Here is a 26,104-nt window from a genome sequence, read left to right as displayed (position 1 = left end):
ACTTTGTCTTTTGAACAATATATCAGAACCATTCCAGGTTGTTGCAGTTGTTTCAGTGATGTGTAATAACATTTTTTTCTTGTAATGGAATAGAAGATTTTAGGAATATTCACATAATCTGATTTTCCTTGCCTGTCTGAGCCCTAAATTTATAGCCTCGGTGTAGTCCGTGCATGGAGAGGAGCATTTGAATTAGTTCCTAAGATTCACATTTTGGGGGTTGAAGGTCACTTTACTTATGCATTGTGAATATCCTTCACTTTCTTGACTACACAACTAGAAGTGATGAAATGCATGTGTTAAAAAACCGAATTCACTCAATGGATGGCTGAATTTGAAAGTAAGTTATAGGCATTACTAGTGAATGCTGGAATTCTTAACTGTTATGGCAGCTGGTGGTAGTTTGCATTTCTACTAAAGCTGAAGTGTAAGCCTAATTTTTTAGATACAGCCACTTTTTTTTTACAGTGTAATTTCACATAAAAATTATGGGAATAGTCTTTAAATCTCTGCTGGAGTTTGCTCATACAGTCTGCTTGTTGATTTAAAAAGTCTTTGTTGCTGGACAGAGATCCAAGTATGGCTCAAGTTAATTTAGGGAACTTTAATTTTGTATTTCCAGATGCAAACATTTATTTCTTGGAACTACAATACTTCAGTGGTAATTCTTACAGAATGTTGATAACAATATACATTAACTTCTGTGAAAAAAAATTAAATAATGTTGCAGCAATTTTATCAATCACTAGGAATCCTTCAGAGATATTTATATATTTTCTCTGTTGCTCAGTACAAAGGGAAAGAAAAAATCTCATGTATATGGGTGCTCTGCTCAATTTTCTGTCTTTTGTATTTTTACATTTATTCTTTTGCAAAATTGTACATTCAAAAAATTCACTTGTCTGTCTCCTAACATTCTTCTAGCTGTTTCCTTATCCTTTGTCTCTAGTGTGATTCTGTCCAAGTCTTGTTTGCCCATCACTGAGACTAATTTTATGTACTTAGATAATAGCAGTAGAAATCAACATATTGTCCTCAACTGATGATAGACATTCTTGAACTGTGTGACAATGTGTATTCACAACTTGTTCATCCACGCTGCAGGTAATTTTGAGCCCTAAGATTTTAAGATAATACTTTATAAAAAACACAGAAGAGCTACATGAATTCTAGCATGTAACACCAGACAGATGTTTCCTTACGGTCTTTCCTACCTTTTGAGTGTTCTGGAAAATTTATGAATGCTTCTTTCAGTTCTTGATGTTTATATTCTTCATTATTTATGGACTGGCTTAATATGTATTTAGACACATATATGTTTTCTTTTAGTCTGAAAATATACTCATACTTCTTTATTCTTTCATCAGAGTTCTCTAGTCCATGAAAAGAAATCGTTGTTCTCTGGAGCTCCCTTCTATTCATCAATTTTTCTGAAAAATCATGCTCAGAATGAACAAAATACTCCAAACATACCACACAGAAGCCAAGTTTGAATAGAAGAAAGTCTAAATTCTTCTGCAATAGGTCTTTTTATATTCAGTTCAAAATTGTGCCAGCATTTTTATAATTATTGCCAAATGCAAATTTTCTGTCATTTGGCTCTCCCACATTCTCTGAGGTATCTTGCATGGACTTCAAATTCCATTTTACTTCACAGAGTACTTTAATATCTATTTCCTTCCATTTCTCTGTCTCAAGTAATGTTGGAAACCCCCTTGATCTTTATTATTTTCAGTTTTCATGTGTTTTGTCTATTTGTTTGCTTCCATTTGAACTTTGTAAATGAAATAAGATGCTTATGACACAGTAGGATTGTCATGTTATAACTATACTCTCACAGCAACACATTCCATCAAAGTAACCCAAATCCAGAGAGACTTATACTTTTAAAATAACAATTTCCATTTAATAGGCAGCAATTTAAACTAGAAATAATATATAGGAGGTTTTTGTCCTCCCTGGTTCAAATGCTGCCTTTCCAGAGCAGCAGGATTTCTAGTATTGCTTGTTGTGGATATAGGACTACTTCTGTTATTCCTCAGCAATATTTTATTATTGGCACTGGACCAAAAGAAAATAATTTCCATTTTACAGACTGTCACTTCAGGATGGCTTCATAGTGTGGAGGAATGAAGCCTTCATCTCACATGGGACATAAGTAATTTTGTGGCAGGAATAATATGAAATTGTGCAACCTGTAATTACCCAGGCTAATGTTTCAGTCTTTCACCCTTCAGTATTCCAGGTACCCTCCAATTTAATAACTATTTTAAGAAAATATTTTTGTAGTCTCTTTTAAAACTGTAGCTTTTCATACGTCTTAATGGAGCTCTTGATCTGAGTTAAGTTTGATTTCAGAGATGTTGTATAACAATATGTGCTGTGTATGGATGACATCTGACCCTGTGATTTGCCATCAGACCTTTTGAGGCCTTCATAGTTAGAAAATGGTTTCCAACCCAGCTTGCTTCTAAAGGGTTGGCATTACAGAACCTTGCCACATACATCTAACCAACAAAGGTGCTTAAATGGAGCAGATTGCTCTGTGACAGACTCCTTTCAAATTCTGTGCTACTCTTTTAGAAGTTTATCAGAAACTCTGTAAAGTAAAATTCTCTTTTTCTTAGTCCTTCAGGCAGTTCTTAGCTTATACAATTGGATCTTTATCTAGTCTGCTTTAATTTTTCAATATAATTATTATTTGATGTGTTGTATTTGGTGTTATAAAATTCAAATATATTTATGTGCCATAATACTTCAATTTAATACTATATATTTAGATTTTTGATCTCTCTTGGGAAGGCATATTATTATAGCAGAATTGATATGCTTAGTTGCAGAACACTTCACTAAACATCTATTACCAGTTTCTTTGAGAAGCAGCAGTATACAAATTATTTGTATCATACACTGTCAGTTTACAGAAATACCACAGTATTATATTCCACTTTGATTTAGCTGACTTACAAAGGGCTAAAGAGTGCCTCTCCTCTCCTCTCCTCTCCTCTCCTCTCCTCTCCTCTCCTCTCCTCTCCTCTCCTCTCCTCTCCTCTCCTCTCCTCTCCTCTCCTCTCCTCTCCTCTCCTCTCCTCTCCTCTCCTCTCCTCTCCTCTCCTCTCCTCTCCTCTCCTCTCCTCTCCTCTCCTCTCCTCTCCTCTCCTCTCCTCTCCTCTCCTCTCCTCTCCTCTCCTCTCCTCTCCTCTCCTCTCCTCTCCTCTCCTCTCCTCTCCTCTCCTCTCCTCTCCTCTCCTCTCCTCTCCTCTCCTCTCCTCTCCTCTCCTCTCCTCTCCTCTCCTCTCCTCTCCTCTCCTCTCCTCTCCTCTCCTCTCCTCTCCTCTCCTCTCCTCTCCTCTCCTCTCCTCTCCTCTCCTCTCCTCTCCTCTCCTCTCCTCTCCTCGGGTCTCCTCTCCCCCCGTCTCCCCTCCTCCTCTCTCCTCTCCCTCCCCCTCCCCCCCCCTCCCCTCCCCTCCCCTCTCCCTCTCCTCTCCCTCTCCCTCTCCCTCTCCCTCTCCCTCTCCCCTCCTCCCCTCCCCTCCCCCCCCCTCTCCCCCCCTCCCCTCCCCCCTCCTCTCCTCTCCTCCCCTCCCCTCTCCCCCCCTCCCCCCCCCTCTCCTCCCCTCCCCTCCCCTCCCCTCCCCTCCCCTCCCCTCTCCCTCTCCTCTCCCTCTCCCCTCTCCTCTCCCTCTCCCCTCTCCCTTTCCCTCTATATAGATATAGAAAAAGGTAAAAATAAATTTGATGGCAAGGAGATGCTTTCTGTGAGAGTTACACAACTCAGTCTGTTCAGTTTATCATAAGGAGCACTGAGAAATAACTTTGGTTTTGCCTGTACTTTCTTTGGGAAATAGTGCGTAATACTAAGGCTTTGTAAGGTACCAAAGGCTTTCTTTACCTGCTGAAGAGAACTGTAAAAAAAAACCTGATGATAGAAAGCTTGAGCTAGAAAAATCAAATTAAATCCTCATAATGAAAGGTTTTATGTGTTTGGGATGGTTTGTTTGTTTAAGAGATTAATCACACAAGCAAACTCCTGAAGATATGTATTCTTCATTTTAATTCTGTCAAGTCAAAAGTGTTGGCTAGTGGGAGAAATGTCTTATAAAACTCAAGTTATCTTGTACTTCTTGCAGAAATCGTGGATAATGTTAAATGAATCATCCTGCACTTATAGCCTTATGTTCTGTATATGTTAGATGAGAAGATAGTTTGAATCAAATGGATCCTGAAATTAATAATGAAACAATTTTATTTCCTCAATTCTAAAGGACTGTATTAATTGCTTTTGTCTCTTCTTTGAAAATGCGAAACCCTGATAATATCGGCTGAGAATGCTGGAGCAGATATCTTCTTAATTACTTAACTAATGTATTAAACTTATGTGTAAAGTTGTCTGACCATCCTGTCATAAAGGTAATGCTAATAGAATTCCTATTAAGCCCTTGGTTATTTTTGCTCATTTGAGGATCAGCTTTTACTTTGTTTTCTTTAGGTATCGTTAATACTCTGGAGTAGCAAATAGAGGCTGTGTTTTTTGACTTTCAAACATGTAGGAAATATTTGCAAGCTCTGCTGCAAAGAGTAGTAAAACAACAGTAAGCAATTGGAATGTTTCATAGAATGAGAGATAAAGCCACAGTAATGAGCCAGGAAATCTCACCCTTTTGTTCTTAATTTTGAAATGAAAGGATTTTTTCCAAGGTAATTTAGGAATGGCAGTTGGAAGAAGGCTGGCATATCCTGAGAGTGGACAAATGGTTCCTGTGTGAGTGAACCCAGTACTTCCAAAAGTACACCCTGATGAACAATATGATTATGGTGTGCTTTTTTAATGGGATAAAGAGAAGAGTTTTCCTTCTCTTGATTTTACTGATGCCTTTTGTGTTTTCACCGTAGAGCCCACAGCTCATGTGGACATTTCTCTGTTAGTTTAAATAAACTGGCTTGTCTCCTATTAGCAGTGTAGCCACAACAGTGACTATATCTTGCAGTCCTTTCTGTAACTGGGGAAGAAATATAGGCCTGGCATAGGAATTCCGCATAATGAAACTTTCAGTTTGGAGTTTCTGGAATTTCTTTTCCTCTTAGGCATTTCTAAAAGTGGTTTCCATTAAAGCATCACTTTGGAGAAGATAATAGGAAACTGAACAAAATTAAACATCAAGTTAAAGCAAAATAATCTTGAAAACATTGTCAGGCCTGTAATTTTTTTCTGGTCATGGTCTATTATAAAGAGTTCAGAAAAAGCTAAATACAGGGAAAATTAACAAAAAATATTAGGAAGACTTCAATGTGAAGGCAGCTTAAAGACGTGAAACTAGAGGGCAAATACTGGTTTGGATTTAAGATGTATGAAAAATTGAGTCAGTTAGGTCTTTTGACATTAGCACACCAGAATAGCAAAAGGACTCATTACTAAAATAGTTGATCATTAAAACTAATACTTATTAAAGAACAGAAAATTTCTTGTTTACTTCTTCCCTGCTGTGTAGGAGCTTTTCCAGTCACTAAGTAGAAAGAAACTAGAAGAGTCTTGGAAAGCAGCTGGCTTTGGGAGTTATTCTTAGGATTATAACTAGTCCTTCTCCTGCTTTTCCTAATTGCTACCACATGGAGCAATGAAGCTTTAGCAAAATGTTGACTCAGTATAAGTACCAAAATAGAAAACCAAAATGACTATTGTCACGCTTAGGCATGAAAGTCTTATCAGTTATGGACAAGAAAATAATTACTTTTTAACCTTTATTTAGACTATATTTTAGTTTCTTGTCCCTTCATGCATATATTCTTTTCCCAGTTACTCTGTCATCAGAATACCTAAATTAATAGTGAGGTGCATAACCTTCTGTTATGTATTGTTGACATTTAAACTGTCGCTGGATGTTAAAGGTCCGTATTTTCCTCCACAAATAAGCATGTTCTTATGGTATGCTGAGATCAGTTTGTCACAGTTCATTTTCATTAAGCTTGAAAGATCTCCCTTCAGAGAGAAGGTGATAGCAATTCTGTTCTTGATGTGGTGCAGCTACTTGTAGTTCCTGCTGGCCACAAAATCACAGGACTGTATGAAACTGTTAATGTGTTCACTTAGTGCCTTGTACTCTGATGTCCCTGGTTCAGCCAGTATTTGCAGTTCCTAGCTGGTTTATGCCATTACTAATCATATGATGGAAATCTCTTGGTCTCCTCTGCCTGAATTATTTGACACTTTGTTTAAGTCCAAATAGTAGTGTTCAGTGTGGGAAAGTTTGGGTATGGAAGAAATTCCTATTCTGTGACCCCACTTTCTAAATTTGAAGTTCTGTTAACCTCTGTTATTCTTGTGTGGTGCTCTGCTAGAAGAAGAATGAGTGGTTGATACCCAGAGATCAATATAAATGAAATTCCATCAGCTTAGCCTACCACTACTGTGTTCTTTAAAAACTTTGTTGCATGTGAGTGCACTGCAAGTTCATAGAGATTCTCTCTGCCACCTTTCCAGATCCTAATTCAGCAGGGGCACGCACAGCAAAGCTAATGATTCCTTTACATTATCTAAGGTTCTCTACAGTTTGGAGAGGGAAGAGCTGTCTTCTTGTTTCATATTACTGCCTTGTCGAAGTGGAGTGTAGATTTTCACTGTTGACAGTAAAAGGTTAATGTGCAGGAAGATAAATGCACATGCAATGTGGACTTCTTAGTAGAGAGAAATAGTGAAGTTTGATTCTTGGTTGGCTCTTTTAGTTTCTAGGTAGATACCAAATAAAAAGTTTCATGATTTAAATGACAGATGAGTTAAATTACTGAACTTTATTAGTGCTGGGATTTTCTCAGTTCTTACATTTCAGGGTTCATTGCACATTTCTGAAATAAAGCAGCAGCTGAAGTTTCTGAAACAGTTAAATTTGTTTAAAAAAACCAACGTGTTAAATAGCAAAATGCTGAATTTAAAGAGAAGACGATATTCAAGGTGACAAATAGGTGCTGCTAAGCTTGATACTTAGAAAAGGGTTACCCCACAAGATTCCTAAGGCTAATTCTTCTAATTAGAGTGTGGGTATGTCTAAGCCAAATTGAAACACCAACCTACACGAATAATGAGTAACAGTTAATGCTGACTTCTGTTTACCTCACAAATGGCCAGCAGTGCCTAATGGGTACTCCTGTTCAACTTCACAAGCCATTTTGCAGTGGATATGGGAATGAGCTCACAAGACCAAACCCTTTCCCCTCTTATACTAGAGGTGCTAGAGGTAAGTGTGGTTTTTGGGGAACAAGGGTGGGAGGTCATGAGATGAAAGTGATGTGGGCTTCTTAAATTTTTCACAAACCTCCATAAAGGCATGTATCTGGGGATGGGCAAAGATTCAGTTGAATTCTTACTTTTTGCCCAAAGAGATTACCCAGTCCTAAACTGACATGCTTTCCTTGAACTGGGAGTCAGAAATCCCTTTTCTCTTCTGTTTTTCTGCTGCAGAAATTCCCAACATTCCCATTATGTGGGCTCCAGAGAGGGGTAAGCAACATCTTCAATCCCACCCAATCATTTCCAAACTAATTCTTTGCTAGTATTTTTTTGCTTTTTTAATCATCATCAGAAACAATTTTTAAACACATTTTTCCCATTTGTTTGATTTTCTTGTGGATTCTCATATTTTTGTTTTATAGGAAGGTCCCATGGCCTCCCCAAGTGCTAGGGTCAGACTCATTTGCTGTTTCCATTTGTGTGCTATTCTCCTGTGGATTTTCATGGTTCACTCTGATCAAATGATATTACCAAAGGGTGAGCATCTAGACTCTTGGGACTGTTTCACTCATGGTATCCTGAATTGTTGAAAATGCACTGCCACCCTGCTGCCCTGTCAGTCATTTGGCAGGCTTTTGTTTTGCTCGTGCCAACAGTTGCATCTGATTGTTGGTGGGCTTTTTGGTCTTTTCCTGCCTTGTCTGGGGGCTGCCTGGCACTCACTACTATCTTATATTCTCTCTACCTGCTGGCTGCGTGGCATTGTCCTCCTGGAATCTTGGCCCTTTGCCTGACTGTCTGGCATTGCCTCTTGACCAGCTAATTGCTTGACAGTGACTACCTACTGCCCTGTCCATCTGCTGCCCGGCATGTATCGCCTCCTTATTGTCCTTTCAGTCTGCCTGTACGTGGGCATTGGCCTCCTGCTGCCCTGTCTCCTGCTCCAAGTGCCTGGCATTGCCTTCCTGCTGACTGCATCTGCTGACTGTGGAATTGCTCTTCTGCTGCTTGGCACACCTGCTGAATGTTTGGTACTGCTTTAGCAACTTGCTGAATGTTTGGCATTGTCCTCATGCCTTTTCACCTGATCCTTGAATATAGTGTCCCCTTACTGCTCTTTGAGTCTGCTTACTCACTGACACTTGCTCTTTTGCCATCCTGTCCACTTGCTTTTATGCCTGGCATTTCTATCATATTGTCCTACCCATCTGCCTAGATTTTATTTCTAAATATGCACCAGTCTGAAAAGATTATGAAGAATTGTAAGGAATGGGGAAAAACTATTGTCTGGCTCCTTCATGGTCTGATTCAGTTTAACATACCAGCCAAAAACTGATCTCAGTACCAGCATTCAGCTTTTTCATGGAACTACTCAAACCCTTTCCCATCTTATGAAAAAAGAAACCAAACCCAAACCAAATTGAATTGTATTTAGTCTTTGCTTCCATCACTTTATTTGATAGGTGTATTACAAAGTTATATTGTATTAAATTTGATAGTAATTAAGTACTGTAGCCCTAATATTACGTAAGGTATGTCAGAATCCATGGAAGGTAGGTAGTAATAGGAGGGAAGAACAATCTGCTGCTCAGGCTCAGAAAGATTAAGGCTTGAATGTGGAGCTGTGTTCATTAAACACAGTGGATCAAAGAAGCTAAGTAAGAAATTTTACAGGTCTCTTTATTTAAAACACAGGGTTGCAGCTAATCTAAATAAACCATTGGATCAGTACAGTGTTACCAAACTGAAATGTGTCCTAGTTGCTGCTTCCTACCCTTTCTGTACTGGGAAAATGGTCAATTTACAGTTTACAGAAACCTTTTATCATTCTCTCGCAGATTAAGAACAAGAACTTGACTGCATCTGTAGGGTCCATAGTAAGGGAATAAATCATTATCACATCTTAGAATAAGAAGCAGGATTTCCTGCTCTTCTTTTAATTCAACTCATTTGACCTCTTTTCCTAGCTCTGTCACAGATTTTAGTTTATTATGTGTGTTTGTGAGTTTAATTATGTTTTTGAATCCAATAACAACTAGGAACTGGAGAAAATCTTTTGTCATAATGAATCCGGTCATCATTTCAAAGCAAATTCTTACTATATTTAAATAAATTGTATATAATGTTCTTTTAACCTTAGCTTTTAATCTCTTCAGATATATTATTACTGCTTTTGCTATCTTCAAAGATACCTTAAACATGTGAAATTATTTCTAAGCATAGAGGCAGGGCGGCATCCTTTGAGTCAGTAGCAGCTTTCACCAGTGTGGGACCAGCTGTGGAATCAGGGAAAGGCACTGTGAGAGAGCACCTTGTTCCCATGCCCCAGCACCAGCTTGCTGCTTGGAGGATGGCTCCTAGGACAGCTGACCATGTTCAGAGGAAGAGCCAGTAGGACCCTTCTCCCAGTTTTCACGTTAATGCCTAGAAACCAGTTAACTTGTATTTTGCTCTGAGGAGCTGGAGGATGTGATTGTCCACCTGTATTTTAATCCTTCACTGTCTCCTAGGCTTGCTCTCCTGTCCTCTCTCTTCTCAGCCTTTCCAACCCTCCCTTGCTTTTCCAAGCATATTTTTTTCACAACTTCATGAACTCTTAAAGATGGTAGGCTGTCAGTCTCTCACTTCCCACCAGCTTCATGTTGTTGAGGGGTGTGGTGACAAGAACAGGTCTCAGTGGCAAATCTTTCTCCAAGCTTTAACTCCCAGTGTTACTTTGATGCTTCCCTAGGCTGTTGTTTGAGAAGCACAGCAGGGGCTGGAAGGAAGAATATTCACTCTAGCGCTGTAGGGCTGCAGGATACTGCTAGAATTCACTCACTTCTTATCCCAATCAACATATGTCATTTGTTCATGTAGTGTTTTAGTTATTTTTAATATAAGGGTTTTTTAATTAATATTGCCTCAAATATGTGCGGACTTTTTTTGAAATAATATTCAAGTTACATAGATTTTAAATGCAGAAAAGCAGCAGAAGCTGGAGGAAAATAAGCACTAAGCTTTTTCTTTAATGTATGGAATTTTCTTGGCTAAAAATTATACCTATGACAGAACTGATGCAGTGCTGTCTTATGCAGCTTCACTGTAACATATGAAATTAAACCAGCTTTCTTCCTGAAGTGGTCAAGTTATGGTACAAATATTCAAATTAGTTCTAAAAGAATCTGTGGTAAGTTGAAAGAATAAATTTTAAGTTTTGTCTTATAAATGAGTCAACATTTGGTTAAAGAAAAACTTGCACACAAAGCCCTGGGAATAACACTTTATTAAATTTCCTGTAGCAGTGATATACAACATTATTTTATCCTTTCCCCCCCCCCCCCCGCCCCCCCCACAGTTGTTCTGGGGAGGCTTTTTTAGTCCTTTGTCCTTGTTATTTTTGGGCAGGAGGGGTAGGGGTTAAAGGTATACTTTAGCCCATCCTGTGCTGATTTTCTACCAAAATCAGCTTTTGAAACAGTCATGAACAGTACCAGTCTTTCCAGCTCATAATTTCACTTTCTAGAATAACTAAATTTCCTGTTATAAGCCAAATTTTATCTCTGTTTTATTTCTATTTTTAGACTCTTTTCCTTCCTTGTTATCTCTGATAAAAAAACTGTTATAGTACTCACAGTCCTTTCCTGAACTAAAATATCTAAATCTTGCAAATGATTTATCAGGAGAGAGTGTTCGTTGTATATTCTCTTTACTTCAATGCACTTTTAAATTTCAGTTTATTTTTTACAGTTCACTTTATTCTTCTCTGTTTTCTAAAAGTATCCTTTCTGATAATAGCAGCATTGCAGTCTCTAAGCAACTAATTTCTTCAATTTTTTCTGGAAAGAAAACAAATTCCTAACTAATACAGGTCTTTTGCACTCAAAAAGAAAGAGAGATGCATAATTATTTTTCTACCTTGGGATTTCCAAGTGTTACACTGCCTTGATCCATCTAATCACTGCTTTCACTTTCAGTTGAAGTTTTCCACTCTTTTAAAAATAATGTGTCTGATAGTGACCCATATCAACTTGGAATTCAGATTCATCTGTATGTTGCTTCTGAATTCAGACTGAAATTTTTTTTTGTTAATTTTAGACAAGAATGCTTGGAGTGATACATGTTGCACTGAAGAATATACGTGCCTTTTGGCATCAATAACAAAGGCTTTTGCTGTTACAATTCAGGTAACAACTTGCTGAATGAATATTGATCCAGAGTAAGTTCCAGTGTCTCTCAGCTGTTACCTGTTAACTTAGTTGGCCAATAGCTTTTGCTGGAAGAACGAGGAGATGATGTTGCATTCAGAGTATAGAAATTTGACAGCAAATCAATCCCTTGCTTCCCTAGAGATCAAGAGGATGTGGGTGCAGTCAGCTCATTCTCTGACTGCAACCAATTTGTCACTTTAGGTGTGGTCACATTCAGTAAGAACTTTGATGAGCACAGATTCAGATAGTGTAGTTCATAAAAGCAACATGTTACACACTCTTGTTAGATAGACTATAATAAATACACTAGATCTACAAAATGTGAGCATACAGTGCTGTGTACAGCTCTTCACAGTAATGTCCAAGTCAGGCAGAGGCACACATCTTACAGGGGCAGCCCAGCTTTGGCGAGGAGGAGAGGAGCAAGCCTCTTGACTTGTTTGCAGAAAGGGATCATATTCTCATCCTCTGCCAAGAGGATTTCAAATGCAAAATTCATACTTAGGGGAGAAGTGGAGATGATATTGTAGTCAAATATCCTGTTGCTGCCTGCATGAATGGTGGGGGGCAGCTGTTTGTATATAGAGGTGGGGGAATCACACCCCTAGCAGCAGCCCATCGTGCCCACATGAATCCCTTCAGCACACATCTCACAGCATCTCTCTTGGCTTTAGGCCTTATTCCTACAGATGGATGTGCAAAGTAATGCACCAGTGACTGTGGCAGAATTGTCCCCTCCTGTACATTTTGCTGCTTTTCTGCCCAGACAGGTTTTGAATTCAGCCTGGAAAGGAGAAGGCTCCAGGAAGACTCTGTTGCATTCCTTCAGGACTTAAAGGGGGAGTATAAAAAAAGATAGGACCAAACTTTTTAGCAGAGCCTGATGTAATAGGACAAGGAGGAATGATTTTAAACTGAAGGAGTGTCAATTTAGATATTAGGAAGAAATTCCTTACTGTGAGGGTGGTGAGGCACTAGCACAGGTTGCACAGAGGAGCTAGGGATGCCCCATTCCTCGAACTGTTCAAGGTCAGGTTTAATGGGGCTCTGAACAGCTTGAAGATACCCTAGCTTTTGTTGGACTTAAATGGCCTTTAAAGGATCCCTCCCAGCTCAGACAATTCTGTCTTGCTGGAGCTTCGTTCACTTCATTTGGGACTTTAATGACAGCAGATTTATGTAATTGTTTGGAAATCTTATCTGAGACTGCACCTAAGCTTTTGTTTGATTTAGCCTTTACTGCTCTCATGGAACACGATAGCAACAGTAATCAGTCTTCTTCACCTTCATTCTTTGCTTTCAAGAAATGTTTGTACACCTTTATTAGGCTTTTTTCTTGCAGTCTGTCTGCATATAGACTGAGTGAGTAGTAAATAAGCTTTATTTTGTGTAGTGTTGCAATCACATACATCACTCATTCAAGTGAGCTCATCATCATCACATTCAAGTGGAAGATTTTGCAGATTTCAAAGCTGAATGAAACCTACACATTGCTTTTAATTTTGGCTGTATTTTTGTTCTACAGCTCCCTTTTTCAGAGTGAAAAATTTTTGGGTTATTGTCACTTTCTACTATAAGCTGATCAGTTCTTCCTTTGAAACCAAATAATGCTTAGGTGTCCAGTGGTATACAAAATTAATCCATGAACAGCAAGGCTTAATGCTATGGTGCCTTTCAAAGTCTTACAATTCACCCATATTTTACTGATTTCTACTGGTCAGCATTGGGCATTCCTGGAAAAAGAAAAGAGAAAAGAGAAGGGCTCAAAATTCTTTTAGATGTGTTTGTCTCCCAGGGATTTTATTTCCTGCAGAATCTTAATGAGAAACTGTTGTTAAATCATCATCATTCTTTAGAGGCAAGAGAGAGTAGAATTTTCTTTTGACTTAGAGGTTAACCAAGATGGATTTTCCAGTCTAGCTGGAAACTGTGGGATTTCCTCAATAACTTCTACACTGTTTAGACAGTCTCGTATTTTCCCCAGAAATATTTCATGTCTGTGTTTATTTTGTTATCTTTTCTTTAAAAAAATGTGATTATTTAAGATGTAATTTGCTTCATCAGATACAAAGTGTTGGGCAGCTAATCTCAGGTGCATTTGATTTCTATATTATTCTGAATTATGGTCTTGCATCACCCATATAATTTATCAGAAATACTGTCTGATTTCTTTTAATTGAGTTAGTCCACCTAGAGGCGTGATGTTTATAGTTGCTGTACTCTTAGTGTGAGCACATTTGCTGTGACAGTGAGAGGCTTAGCCTTTGGTGCAAGAGTCCTGTGTACATTTTGAGTACACAGAGCAAGAACTGACTTGTTCACTGTGCCCATGAATCTCTTTTGCCTTGTCATTTCGTATAAGCTACTGCCTTTTCTCAGTGATCCACTCACACACTGCTAGTGTAAAAAGCAGTTCACTGAAAAAGTGTGGACACAGAGGGAATTTTATTAAAAAGGAAAAATATTTTTCTGCACAACATGATCTGCTGCTTGAAGCACAGCAGAAGTGTATGTGAGGAGAGGTGTTGCTATATTTATATTAATGAAAAAGTCTGTATGTTATAGGAACCCTGAGGGTTTCAAAACTGGGTTTTGCATCTGAGAAGTAAACAAATAGAATTTATACAATGCAAAGCGGTATTAATGTGCAAGCATTGCTGTGTCACAGCTGAGTAATGTCAATAAATGACTCAACTGGTTTTACCTAGCGTATGAAAGATATTTTAACACCTTCTAAAACTGAAAAGAACTAGTGTTTTGGAAATGTGTATAGTAAACATCTTAGTGTAACAGAGAGAATATATTCTGTACTGGAGTTTCATATATACATTTATATATATACACACACACACATATATATATATATATATATACACATATATATACACACATACATATATATAGTTAATGATAAATATAAAATACTGTATAAAATTCCAGAGAAGAAGGTAAACTTGATATATTTAATATTCCTCACTCAATATAGATTAGGAGTTCTTCTGTCTTAAGTGCTCTGTGCTACAGAAGTCTCAACAAAATATTTTTCATCTTCTGTTTGAGAAACCTTTTCATTCAATTGTTTCCACAAGAATCTTGGGGGTAAAAAATGTGATTTGTGCCAGAAATTTAATAGTCCTATACAGGAAATCATTTGACAGAATGCACAGTAGGTCACTTTGGCTTTCAAAATCTATTTACTTGTTCAATTCTAATGAAAGCATCATTTGCATGTGCCAGAATTGACAACTGTTCAGACTGTGAACACATGAATTGTATCACTGGATGTCACAAAAGAAATACTTCTATATATTTTTAGGTTATGGAAAAGTACTTCAAAGCTGCTGTTTTTAGAGATGCTTTATGATTTACTTGGGGAGTAAAGATACTGTGTAAGAGAAACTTAAGAGAAAGGGTTTTTTTGTAGTTCTTGTGTTGCTATGGTGTATTCTTGAAAAGTTATCACTCATTAGTCCTCTCTTTATAGTGCAGGAGGTGTATTTTGGCAAGGAGTGTTTTTATTAAATCTTCAACAGTGATAATTTGAGATCTGAAAGTGTTTGGAGGAGCTACTTAACCTGTGGAAGAATTTGACTGAAGTGCAAATATTTTGTGTGCCATATTTGTTCTTGGCAAAAGGTGGCAGATGTTAGGCAACATCAGATGAGATCCTCAAAAGAAAAAGAGTTTCACATTTCACTTTCAGTAACCAATGTGTTAGAACTAAAGCATTGCAAAATTATTTATTTCTTTATTTATAGAAGTGAAATTGCAGGTAAAAACTTCTGGTTCTTTCACTGCTCCAGACACTGCACAAGTTCTTAAGAGAAAGAAGTGTGTATTTCTGCCTTGTGGCCTCATCCTTTTTGTGTCCCTATGAGGGTCTCTAAGAAATAGTGCCTTCTCTTTTCCCATGTTGTTAATACCACAACAAAATAAAAGTTACAGTTTTGTTTCTCTTACATAGTTCTAGACTACATTGCTTAGTATACTTCCCCAAACCACAAATACACCCACTCTCCTCATATAGAAGAATCTAAGTTTGGCACTAGTTTTGAAATGAAGCTGACTGTAGCCTGCCTCTACTTGGGTATAGATATATAGTCTAGAAGATAGTACACATAACCAGAAACACTGTCTAGGGTATATTTTTATGAGACAGTTCTCCCTAGTTGTTATTCCATTAGTTAAAGCTCATTACGTTGTCACTTCAGTCATGTAGAATTCTTACTGGCATAGTGTAGATACCCATGCTTATTTCTCTCATTTGTGCTGCATGAGTTTGTTTTTCAGAGAACAAAATTTTTCACTTCACGTGTTTTGTTCCTTTTCTTCAAATTTTAGAGAATTATTTAAAGGTTGGACTGGATTTCCTATTTTATATTAATACAAAGCAGTTTGAAAAAACTGAGGGAAAACTTAAAATAATACTAAGTATTCACAGATAACATTTTAACAGTGTTTTTGTAATAACAGAATGGTTTTATTGTCTTTACCAGGAAGTCTTCAGCTATACTTTTGCTGAACAGAAAGGGATTTTTTCTTGCACAAAGTGGAGTAGTAGTGGGAAGCACAGCAGTTTGCACATAGAAAGAGGGCTGGCAGAGGAAGCAGACCCCTGACCCTTCTCTGTACAAAGTGCAGGGGCTTGTTTCCAGCTGTCATTTCACCAAGCTCCTCCTGACCTCCCCACCATTGCAAATACTCTGCCTTAACACAGCCCTGTAGACAGCTGTCATGTACTGCATCTGCTGGGCTGTGCCCAGCTTCTTACAGCCCAAATGCATTCCTTACAGTGCAGAAAAGCATTTAGTGTCTTGTTTGTTTAGCAGCTACTAAAAATGATTGTGCTACTGGATTTATGGTGATGTATGGGGGTAGGCAGTATCATAAAATTAACATCAGCTTTTATGGCATAAATACTTTATACACATTAAAGATCTTAAAGCTCTGTTTAGCAATTAGGAATAAAAAAGTATTATTGCCACGATATATATTAGGAGTGATATTTAGAAAATGTACGTGGTTGGATGCCCAGATACATCAATTTCATTAGCACTCCAATTACACAAATGGGGCAAGAAAATCGCTGATCTATAAGTTTATATAAATCATATGCAATCAGGTTTAGCTAAAAATTTAGATCTAGATCTGCAGAAGTAGATCTGTAGTAGTATCTGAAGAATAATTTACAAATTCCACAGTGTTGTTTCTTCTAGTATATTAATTCAAATTTTCAGCTTCTCTATGGTGTATAAGATGTTGAAGCATCTTCCTCCAAATATTTTGCAAGATGTAAGTAAAAAAGAAACTGAGTGTTAAGTAAATATTTTAATGAGTTTGATTTCAGTTGAAGAAAACAAGGACTTTAAAGGAAAGCTACAATGAACACTAAGATTTTTATTAACTAATATACATTTATTTGTTTATAATAATAATGTATTTGATTACAAAAGTAATTATCATTGGGCATCCAGCTATTGGGAATTAAATACATTCATGGTTTGGTCATGCATAAGTCATTGGGTGTTGTCAGAGGTACCTCTATTTGCTACTTGCTTTTTATGGTCATCTGCACAGTTGAAGTGTTCTGATAGACTTGTTCACTGATACCATTTTATAAAGAAGGCAGACACTGAATTATCTTCTGGCACTCGGGTCTCATGCCATAGGCATTAGACTGCATGAAATGGTGTGATGGCTCCCAGTGACAAGAGTGAGAGAATTTGGAGGAGGCAGCTTGCAGACAGAGGGAAGCATGGATATGGGGAGAAGTAGAGAAAACAAGAGTCTGTATTTAACAGTAGTTATTTATGGATGCTAAATCTGAACCAGAGTGCCTGTACAAATTACAGGCCGCATAGCTCCTCAGGCTTGCCTGAGAAAGTAGTCTGGGAAAAACATGAGAAGGAATTAAAACAATACTCAGGGACACAAAACAGCCTTGCAGGTGTTGTTTTCTATTCCTTGTTTTCCTTGCAGGAGAAAGTCAGGGGGGTGGTGAGCCCCACTGACCAATGATGGTGATGTAGTAGTTTACTAACCAATAAGAGTTTCCTTTCCGTACTTTCCACGTATCAGTCTATAAAACAGGCCTGAAGCAATAAACTAAGGAATTCTCCTGTTCTGACTCCCTTGAGAGTCTATGTCATTCTTTTCGCTGTTCCTAATTAGAACGACAGCTATTGCTGAGACATTTTTGTTCCTTGCACTGATAAATTTTGTAGGGTCATTCTGTGATGTTTGGATTCTGGGTGGCAGCAGAATCACTGCAGATGTGCTGGGAGTGCCAAGCAGCATTCTGGTGCTGCAGTATTATTGTCAGTGGAAATGTGTGATCGATGTGTGCAGATGCACCAGTTTGTAGAGTTCAGTTTTAGCTGCCTACATTAATCAGGGCTCCATTCACCTTTGGCTTTTAGTAGATTTGAGTTGGGAGAAGAAAAGAAAAAAGAAAATGGAATCAGGTCAATTAGTGGAGAAGCATGTATCAAGCTTATTATTGATAAGAGGCAAAGTCACTAGGGTAAGCCGCTCTAACAGGATTAGACGTGTTTTATTTTCTTTTATGTAAAAAAAAAAAAAATCTACAAAAGTCTGAGAGTGCTCTTTGTATGTGTCTCTGTGTACCTGACATAGGTATCTGTGTTTAACATCAAAAATTCCCAACAAGGACATCAAAATGCCCCATCACCAGTCTCAGTATGAGTTTCTTACTGTACAGTAAAATTGGCAGAAGCTGGATGGTCACTTCATGAGGAGGAACAAGCACATGCATCAGGGTCAGCGCTGGCCCCATGTCTGCCTAGTCACTACCAGTCATCCTGTGAGCCCAAACACAGCACCTGCCGCGTACTTTATATTTATATACTTTATATTTTTATAAACCTACTTGATTTTGGTTGTTTTGCAGCAATAGCATATGTGATCAGTTTCATCCATTTCTCAAGATGACTGAGCAATTAGCCAAAGAAATCTAAATTTGGAAAGCATCAAAGAGCACAAATCCTGTCATGCCTTACATCCATAAAAAAAAAGATGTTGAATATCACCATACAGGTTATTGGTGACAAAGAATAGGAAGAATTCAAGGAAAGACACCATAATGGTGAAACTGAGATTAATTCAAAATCCTTATCCAAAAAAACTTTCCAATGTATTGAAAGAAACCAATGCTGAAACCTGTATTTCTTGTTGCTCATGAAGAGGAAATAGTTAAGTGTTGTTTTGGTGACAAGCTCTGATCAGTCTAGCTCCATGTAAGCTCTATTTTCTCCCTGCAAAGTAAGAGTGGGGAAGTAGACAATAAGCTGAAATAGCTGATTTGTGAATAAAAATTACTGGCACATGTGTTGTCTCCAGCAGAGATATTCTGAATAACTTTGAAGAAGGCATCTCATCTCCAAATTGAGAGATGCAGTTTTACACAACTGGTTGACAGACATGCCCGACCTTTTTGTTTCATATTTGACTGATCTATCTCTCTAGTTTTTCTCTGCTCTTCTGTGATCTGTGAGCTCTGTTGCAGAGGTTATGTAGGTATTTCTTTGGTAAAACCCTTCCAAGATTTCAGCTTTCAGTGGAAAGCTCAAAGAGGTAATTAAATCTTATTGATGCTGATGCTGTAATCTGTTAAACATAAATTATCTGCAATTTGTCCATTAATTTTCATCTATAGCTCTATTATATACTATGCAGAGTCATAGATTTTAACTTGTTCAACAGAAATAATATTTTCCACAGAGGCAGTCTCTGTCATCTTAATTTAATTGAATTTATTATGATTCTGAGTCTCATATTTGCATTTTAGTTGAAGAAGTAAAACTATATTGCTGCCCAAACCCAGTTGAAGAGTATATGAAACATCTCAGATCATTACTTACTATTGAGGTCAAACTTTGCTAATATCTGAAAGACGAAGATAAGGAGTTTCTGAACATTTCCAGAAGAGTAGTCTAGGTCTAGGTCTTTTAATTAAATCAGTCTGCATTAAGTATATCCTCCAAAAACTGCCTGGGAGGGTTTCCACAGGTTAGAAACTGAACTAACAATTTATGTGGAGGCAAAGAAAGTCAGTGAAGCAGCAGAGAACTCTGTGAAACCAATTGGCAGTGAGCCATCTGTTAAGCAACCGCAACTACGTCAAAGATATCTAAAAATATACCAGTTGGTTTGGGAACATAATGCCCTAACTCCAATAAAAAGGCACTTTGTAAACAATCAAAAAAGTGCTTTAAAATCAATTGCATTTATTCATATAGCAATGAAATATAAGAGGTACTTATCTTATAGACATTGTTAGTAAATCCTAAATAGTTAAATTGTTTGTCCCTACTTCTCCTCTTTGGAGTAGAAACTAGCATTTTGCATTTTATTTCAATCCCATTGTCTCTTTCCGTGGCTTCCCCATGTCCTGACTCTGTCATGTCTTGTCTTCCCTTTTTGCTTCTCCTGAGTTTCTCCCTCATCTATTTTCTATCCAAGCTGCCTTGGGCAGTCTTTCTTTGTAGAACCATAGAATGGTTTGGATTTGAAAAAAATCCTCAGGTTGCAACCTCCTCACTGTTTCCCATCCCACTCACTTCATTCACTTGCTCTCACGCTATTCTCATTTCCCCCTTTTGAGAATCCTACTGCTTTCCTGCAATTCCACCTTTCCACTTTAGCTTCCTTCTTCCCACATTCCCTTCTCCAGTCTAAACTACAGACCTTGCCTTTCTTTGCAACCTCCAAGCTGGACTTTCTGCATTTCTGTCTTTCTCCTCAACTCTGGTTTTTACTTTCAAGTACTTCTGTTTCTGTGCAACTTCTCTCTTCCACCTCTCTCTTATGTGCACCTGTCTTCTTTGTACTACCAGCTTATCCGTCACAAACTGGGGACACTTTTTGGTGTTGTTTTAGTGTTTTGCTCCAGTATTTTCCACCTACCTGAGTCATAAGCCTCAGGTTTGAGAATCAGTGTAAAGCTTCAGTCCTGATTAAGGCATCAGTGTGACAGCTCTGAATGAAATATCATCATTTTTTCCTGCATCTGCCCAACGGTGTCATCACTGCTGTTGTAAGAGAGCTGAGGGCAACAGCCTTGATTTGTGATTCATTCTGTGCCAACACTCTGGCCCCCTGCAGCGGGCAACAGCTGGCTGATGGTGAGACTACCAACAAAAGAATTGCCCATGAAACAAGGTTGAACAGTCTTAATTCAGCCTTGCTAGAGTACTGGTAACATGTGAAGGTACTGAGTCACTAATTCCTTAACAGTTTCCACAGAGGCAGGAATTGGTAGCTGACAGTTAACTCCTGAACTGGACACAGATGAAAATCTAAATTTGACATCTCTCTTCCACCCTTCCTTCACACAAAAACTACTGAGAGAAGTACGAGAAAACCTGGCCACCAGCACTTTGGTGCATTGTTAGCTGAAACACACAGTTGTTACAGATTGAAATATTGCTGATTTAATTCATCTACGTATAGCTAATTTAGAGTGTGCTTCCCAGTGTGATGGTGATTTCAGTTCCTGATCAGGGCACATGTTAAGTTATGTTATTTGAGGACATCCCAAAAGTGGACTATACAGCGGCTGATTTCAAGAGCAGATGTCACTGTAACAGTAGTTTACTTAGCAGCAGCTTTTTTTGGTTGCATCCATCCAGTCAGGCTGCAAACATGAAAACAGGAAACATTTCCTTATTTGTAGAGGTCCATCTGCAGTAATAAATATAAGCATATATATTTTGAAACAACCATTTTTAGAAACTTGTGTTGAGGATTGTACTGCTGCTTGGGCTTTATGCCCTTTCAGATTTTGTTGCTTAGTCTATACATTTTTAATAATCACATTGCCTGCTAGCAGTGACATTTTGTGAAGGTCATTTTTCTTATGAAGTTGGAGAATGGACTTGAATTTCATTGAAGGACTCCCTGAGCTGCAGGATCGTTGTTTATGGACTGTCTTGCATCTTGTACTACCTTTGAAGCCTGCTTAGAATTTTAACTAATGATATCTTCAAAGTGTCACTGTGCTCAAGGGCAGAAAATAAATCTCAAAATGCACTTTATATTTAAAAACAGTTTTGAACACCTTTGAAGCATTGTATTAACTGAAATGAAAAGGCACAGATACAAACTTTCTATGTATGCACATACAGAGAATTCCATGTTTCACTGACCTTTTCATGGTCAGCAAAGTGTCTCTTCATTGCAATGCCGTTACCTTCTATATTATAGAAATCATCAGGTCTGTGGATGTCTTAAGAATTTTTAATGTAATTGATGATATCTCAGCAGGTATCTTAAGGTAATCTCACTCCATGGAGGAGTTTTATTTTTGTCTATATCACTCCAAGCTCACTTCTTCTTATTTTCCCTGTGTAAAATGCTGTCACTGTATTTATATGACTTTTCTGTTTCTGTGTAGAGGATGGCAGATCCAAAAACCAACATGCTATGCTTGAAATACAGGAGACTGTGGTGTCAGCTACTAAATTAAAATTGCTTGGTCTTTTATAAACCAAAGTTCCAGTTTCCTGTAACTGAGCACATAACAAGTTTGCTTATTAATAAAGTACTCAAAGATTTACATGATAGCAGTATCTGATGTCTTCTAATACTGATATGAATTTACAATTAATTAATATTCTGATATTCCTTTAAAAAATGTCAAAAGCTAATGATCATGTTTGAGAATATGGCAATTTGAATATCCATACTCTTGATGGATTTTGTTTTTCTGTTTTATTTATTGCTTCGTGTAAGCACCCTTACATGTAAGTGTTCTTCTTTCAGGGACATTGTTGGGGTAATTCTGTCATTTTCCTTCTCTAGGACTTTAGTTTTCTGTTCGTAATTAAGAGCTTAGTACAGTAAGAAAAGTACAGGTGTGTGATTTATAACTGAATCTTTCCCACAAAATAATTTGCCTGGTTTTTGTCTATATCAAACTGCCAAGGAAATTCAGTTTATTCAGGGTGTCCTTATATTTAAGATGTTCTATTTCTGTTTTGATAGTTGTATCGTGAAAGCATTGTAGTTTGTGTGTATATTATGGCATGGATTTCATAGTTCTATGACCATTGCTACCAATTTAGCTGTGCTGAATAAGTTAGAATCTTGTTTCAGAGCATGAAGTGATATGATCCACTGAACAGCAGCTGCTGTGGGGGAGATGAGGAGAGGATAGGGCTGTAACCTGTCTCAAAGATGTTGTGTCCTCAGTAAAGGTAGATGTTGGGAGAGTGGACAGATTGTGCATTTGAGAAAATTTGTGTTAGGAAGTAAGGACAGAGGGTTGTGCATGATTTTCTGTCTGATTCCCTGTTTGGGAAAAAGACTAAAAAGACAAAAATTTTCAGACTGCTTCCAGACTTCTCAATGCCCAATGCGTATGGACTGCTTATGAATAAAAGCCACCAGCCTGTTTGGAACTGCTGTTTTGCTGACATGATCAAAAGGGAAGGCCTCAGCCTCTGGCCATTATCATTACCATTTTACTATTTTCCTGCCTGCCTGCTACATGGGCTTCCCTTTGCAAATTTTTTTTTCTATCTTCTGCACAGACTGATTCATCCTTCTCATGCCTGGGAAAATCTCAGCAGGAAAATGCACAAGATTGATGAGGAAGAGAAGGCAGTTACATTGGTCTTTCCTTTGCTTATTCTCAGTTTTTCCTTTCTGATCGAGGCAGCTGTTATTTCTGTGGTGTTGGTTAACACTTTTTATATTTATAGGGTCCTGACTTTTATAACTTTCTATAGGAATCTTCACAGTGCTGCTAACATTCCTTCATCCCAACTCCTTATCTTTCCCTATTTTACACAACCAAGAGAAAATTCTGTAGCACATTTCAGTTGAGAATTTAGCAACAACATTTCTTGGCAGAAAGAAAAATGAGGAGATATTCCTACCCAATTTTTAGCTGGTTTCATTTTTTTCTTATCCTTACACTTGTTCACTCAGATTGCTATTTAATCTTTGATTGCAGGCCACTAAAGAAGTAATAGAGCGAGAAGCCCCGGGGATGGCCCTGGCAATGCTGATGGGATCACTTAATGTTACACCTCTGGGCATGCTCTCTAGGTAAGACTGCTTCCTTCAAAACAGGAGGTGAACTCTTTCCATAGGATTACTCACTGTTATCCAATGGCTGTGCACAAATCTGCTGAAGGTGATAACTGCCATTGTTGTCAAGACTGTAAGTCTTAACTTCAGAGAAGGGGCCAAATTCAAATAATGGTAATTGCATTGTCTCATTAAATTCCCTTTGTTGTCTCTGTTAGAGACTGTATCCTCCTGTATTTTCTGTGCCAGGTAATTTGTAATATTGATGCACACTCTTAAATAGCTGTCTTTTCATTCTAGAATTGTGGTGTTTTGGGGGTGAGTGTAGAATTTCTCTGTATGTTGTTCATCAAGTATTAAAATGCTTTGTTTGGCAAAAAAATCCCTTTAATAAAGACAGATGTTTTGTACTGTCCTACATCTGGAGGAATATCACTGATTGATCTCTCAAAGCACCTGAAATGCATGCACAATCTGTGTGGTTCTCTTGAAAGCACACACAATAATTTTGCCAGCCATGCAGTTCTTAAGCTCTTTAACTTACTTTTACATGCTCTTTTGAAGATTTTTGGCAGCTCCATTTCTCTCTTGAGCCAGTAGGTCTGATTATTGGCAGCTGATATTTGAGTTTCATGCTGCTGGTTTAGTCCTTTTTTAATTATTGGTTGGTTGCCCTGGACATTTAGCTTCTAACGCTCAAAAACATTTAAAGCAGAGTAGAAGAGCTGAGAAGATGTCTACTAAAGGAGCTGTCTGCCAAACACAATTCCACCTCATTTTTATTCCTCTGTGGACACTTCTTAATACCTTTGTTTTAAATCTACCATAAACTGTAACCCACGTGTGGGATTTGCTGGCTTGAGTTTGTACTCTGTAAACTTGACTACTGCAACTGGGGTAAATGCACACATTTCTTTAATTCAGGCTCATCTTTGTGCTGCAGTAGAGATTCCTCAGCTACCTGGAATTCTTTCTAAACTGAGGGTACATAGTGTGAAAGAAGGCATTATAAAAAAAGAGAGGCTAGGAGTCAGGCAATGCTCAAACTGCCAGTTGAAAACAACACTTCAGGCTGGCTTGGGTATGAATTCAAAAGTTCATTTAGTGGCACAAAGACGATCTCTGTGCTAATTACTTGTGAGCATTCTGACAGCTCGTGGAAATACTTGTTGCCCTGCTAAAAAATGCCATGCAACCAATAAACGGCATTAATCACTGAGAATTATTTGTATAAGAGGAAATCCAAGGAAGTTGGCTACCCAATAAGCCATGTCCTTTGGCTCAAAATTCTTGCTAGTGCCACAACTAGAAATTTTTTTCTTTTCTGTTCTGTCTTTACTTATAGCTCATGTTTTTATTCAGTAAAGAGACTATTACACAGTTTATCTAAACTGTAACCTCCATATCTTCATGGTTTAGTTTTGCCTTTTACATTTTTCTTGTCCTTATATCCCAGCCTTGTGTTTTTCATCCTGGCTTTTGTAAACAATGGAAGCAGTCTTTACAACCTCAAGACAAAATTCTGCAATTTAGTTTCTTTTTTTTTTTTTTTTAATATTTAGCTAAAATGTTGAATAGTCAAACTCTAGACAACAGAAAGCATTCAGCACTTGAGTGTTCAGCCTTACATCAACACCAAAGAAATTTCTAAAAGACAAAAAAAATAAAATAAAAACTTCCATCTTTGATAGTTGGTCTTGCCTTTCTTGAGGGAGAGGGGAACAGTATTATGAAGAATTATATATGAATTGCATAAGTACAATTTTCATTTGAGAATTACTTCCTTCTCTGCTTTTCTTATATTTAATCTTTAAATAAAAAGGACATATTTGAATTAATGCAACAAACATAACTTAGTATTTTTACCTGGCCAGGGACATAATGTTTGACACAATCAATTACACTGCACAGGAACCATGTGTGTATAACCAAATAGGGACTGTATCAAATCATTTGTTGGGTGCAAGTAAGCAGTAGAATTAAGGGAGCTACACAGATCTCAATAAAGATGGAAATCTAGCCAGTGTTTACACTGTCAAATTAATGTTAGACCTTGTCAGTCTTGTTTTATGCTTTTCCAGCTCAGCTTCTCCCAAGTTCTTTTATGAGAACATAATCAGCAAATATATTGGAAATTAGGTTTACAAAATCTGATAAATCATAGAATTTATCTTAAATGCTTTCCTTTTGTTTTGATCGTGGTGATAGTTGCATGCAAGAATTTCAGTCTGTATTTGTTTCATTTCAGGCCTGTGTGTGGAATCAGAGGGAAAACTCTCATAATTAATCTTCCAGGTAGCAAGAAGGGATCACAGGTAAGAAATGTTCTTACTGATCTGCTAGGAAGGAACCATGATGAGCACTTCTCCTTGTTTTGAATGGTAGAAAGTGCCCAGTATAACAGATTTTACAAAAGCTAATTGAAATGCATATTCATGTAAAGTTACCACACCATCACTCTTAGCCAGGGACCTACAGCTCCAGTCTGACAGAGGTGCTGTGCGACCAGGACAACAGTGCAGGAGAGCACTCACGTGAGCAGCCAGTGCTAAGGAAGAGTCTCACGATCTCTTACACTTTCCCTTTCTTCTCTAATTAGCTTTACCTTATCTGTGGATTGTCTCCAGCTTCCAAGAAA

General features: G+C 37.8%; 1 protein-coding gene across 8 annotated transcripts in view; it reads left to right on the top strand.

The window, feature by feature from the left end:
* GPHN (gephyrin) overlaps positions 1-26,104 on the top strand; it is a 277,217-nt gene that overhangs the window by 149,180 nt on the left and 101,933 nt on the right. For all 8 annotated transcript variants that reach the window (XM_088057855.1, XM_005520351.3, XM_088057857.1 and 5 more), the window contains 2 exons: positions 23,390-23,484; positions 25,715-25,781. In XM_088057855.1, coding sequence (XP_087913981.1) covers positions 23,390-23,484; positions 25,715-25,781 — 162 coding nt within the window. The remainder of the gene's footprint in view (positions 1-23,389; positions 23,485-25,714; positions 25,782-26,104) is intronic.

The sequence above is a fragment of the Pseudopodoces humilis genome, chromosome 7, assembly GCF_049639895.1.
Source record: "Pseudopodoces humilis isolate 2021_Gansu_Grassland_sample_001 chromosome 7, ASM4963989v1, whole genome shotgun sequence".
NCBI lineage: Eukaryota > Metazoa > Chordata > Aves > Passeriformes > Paridae > Pseudopodoces > Pseudopodoces humilis.
The sequence above is the reverse complement of the archived record's forward strand: the minus strand, read 5'-3'. Positions and strand labels throughout refer to the sequence as shown.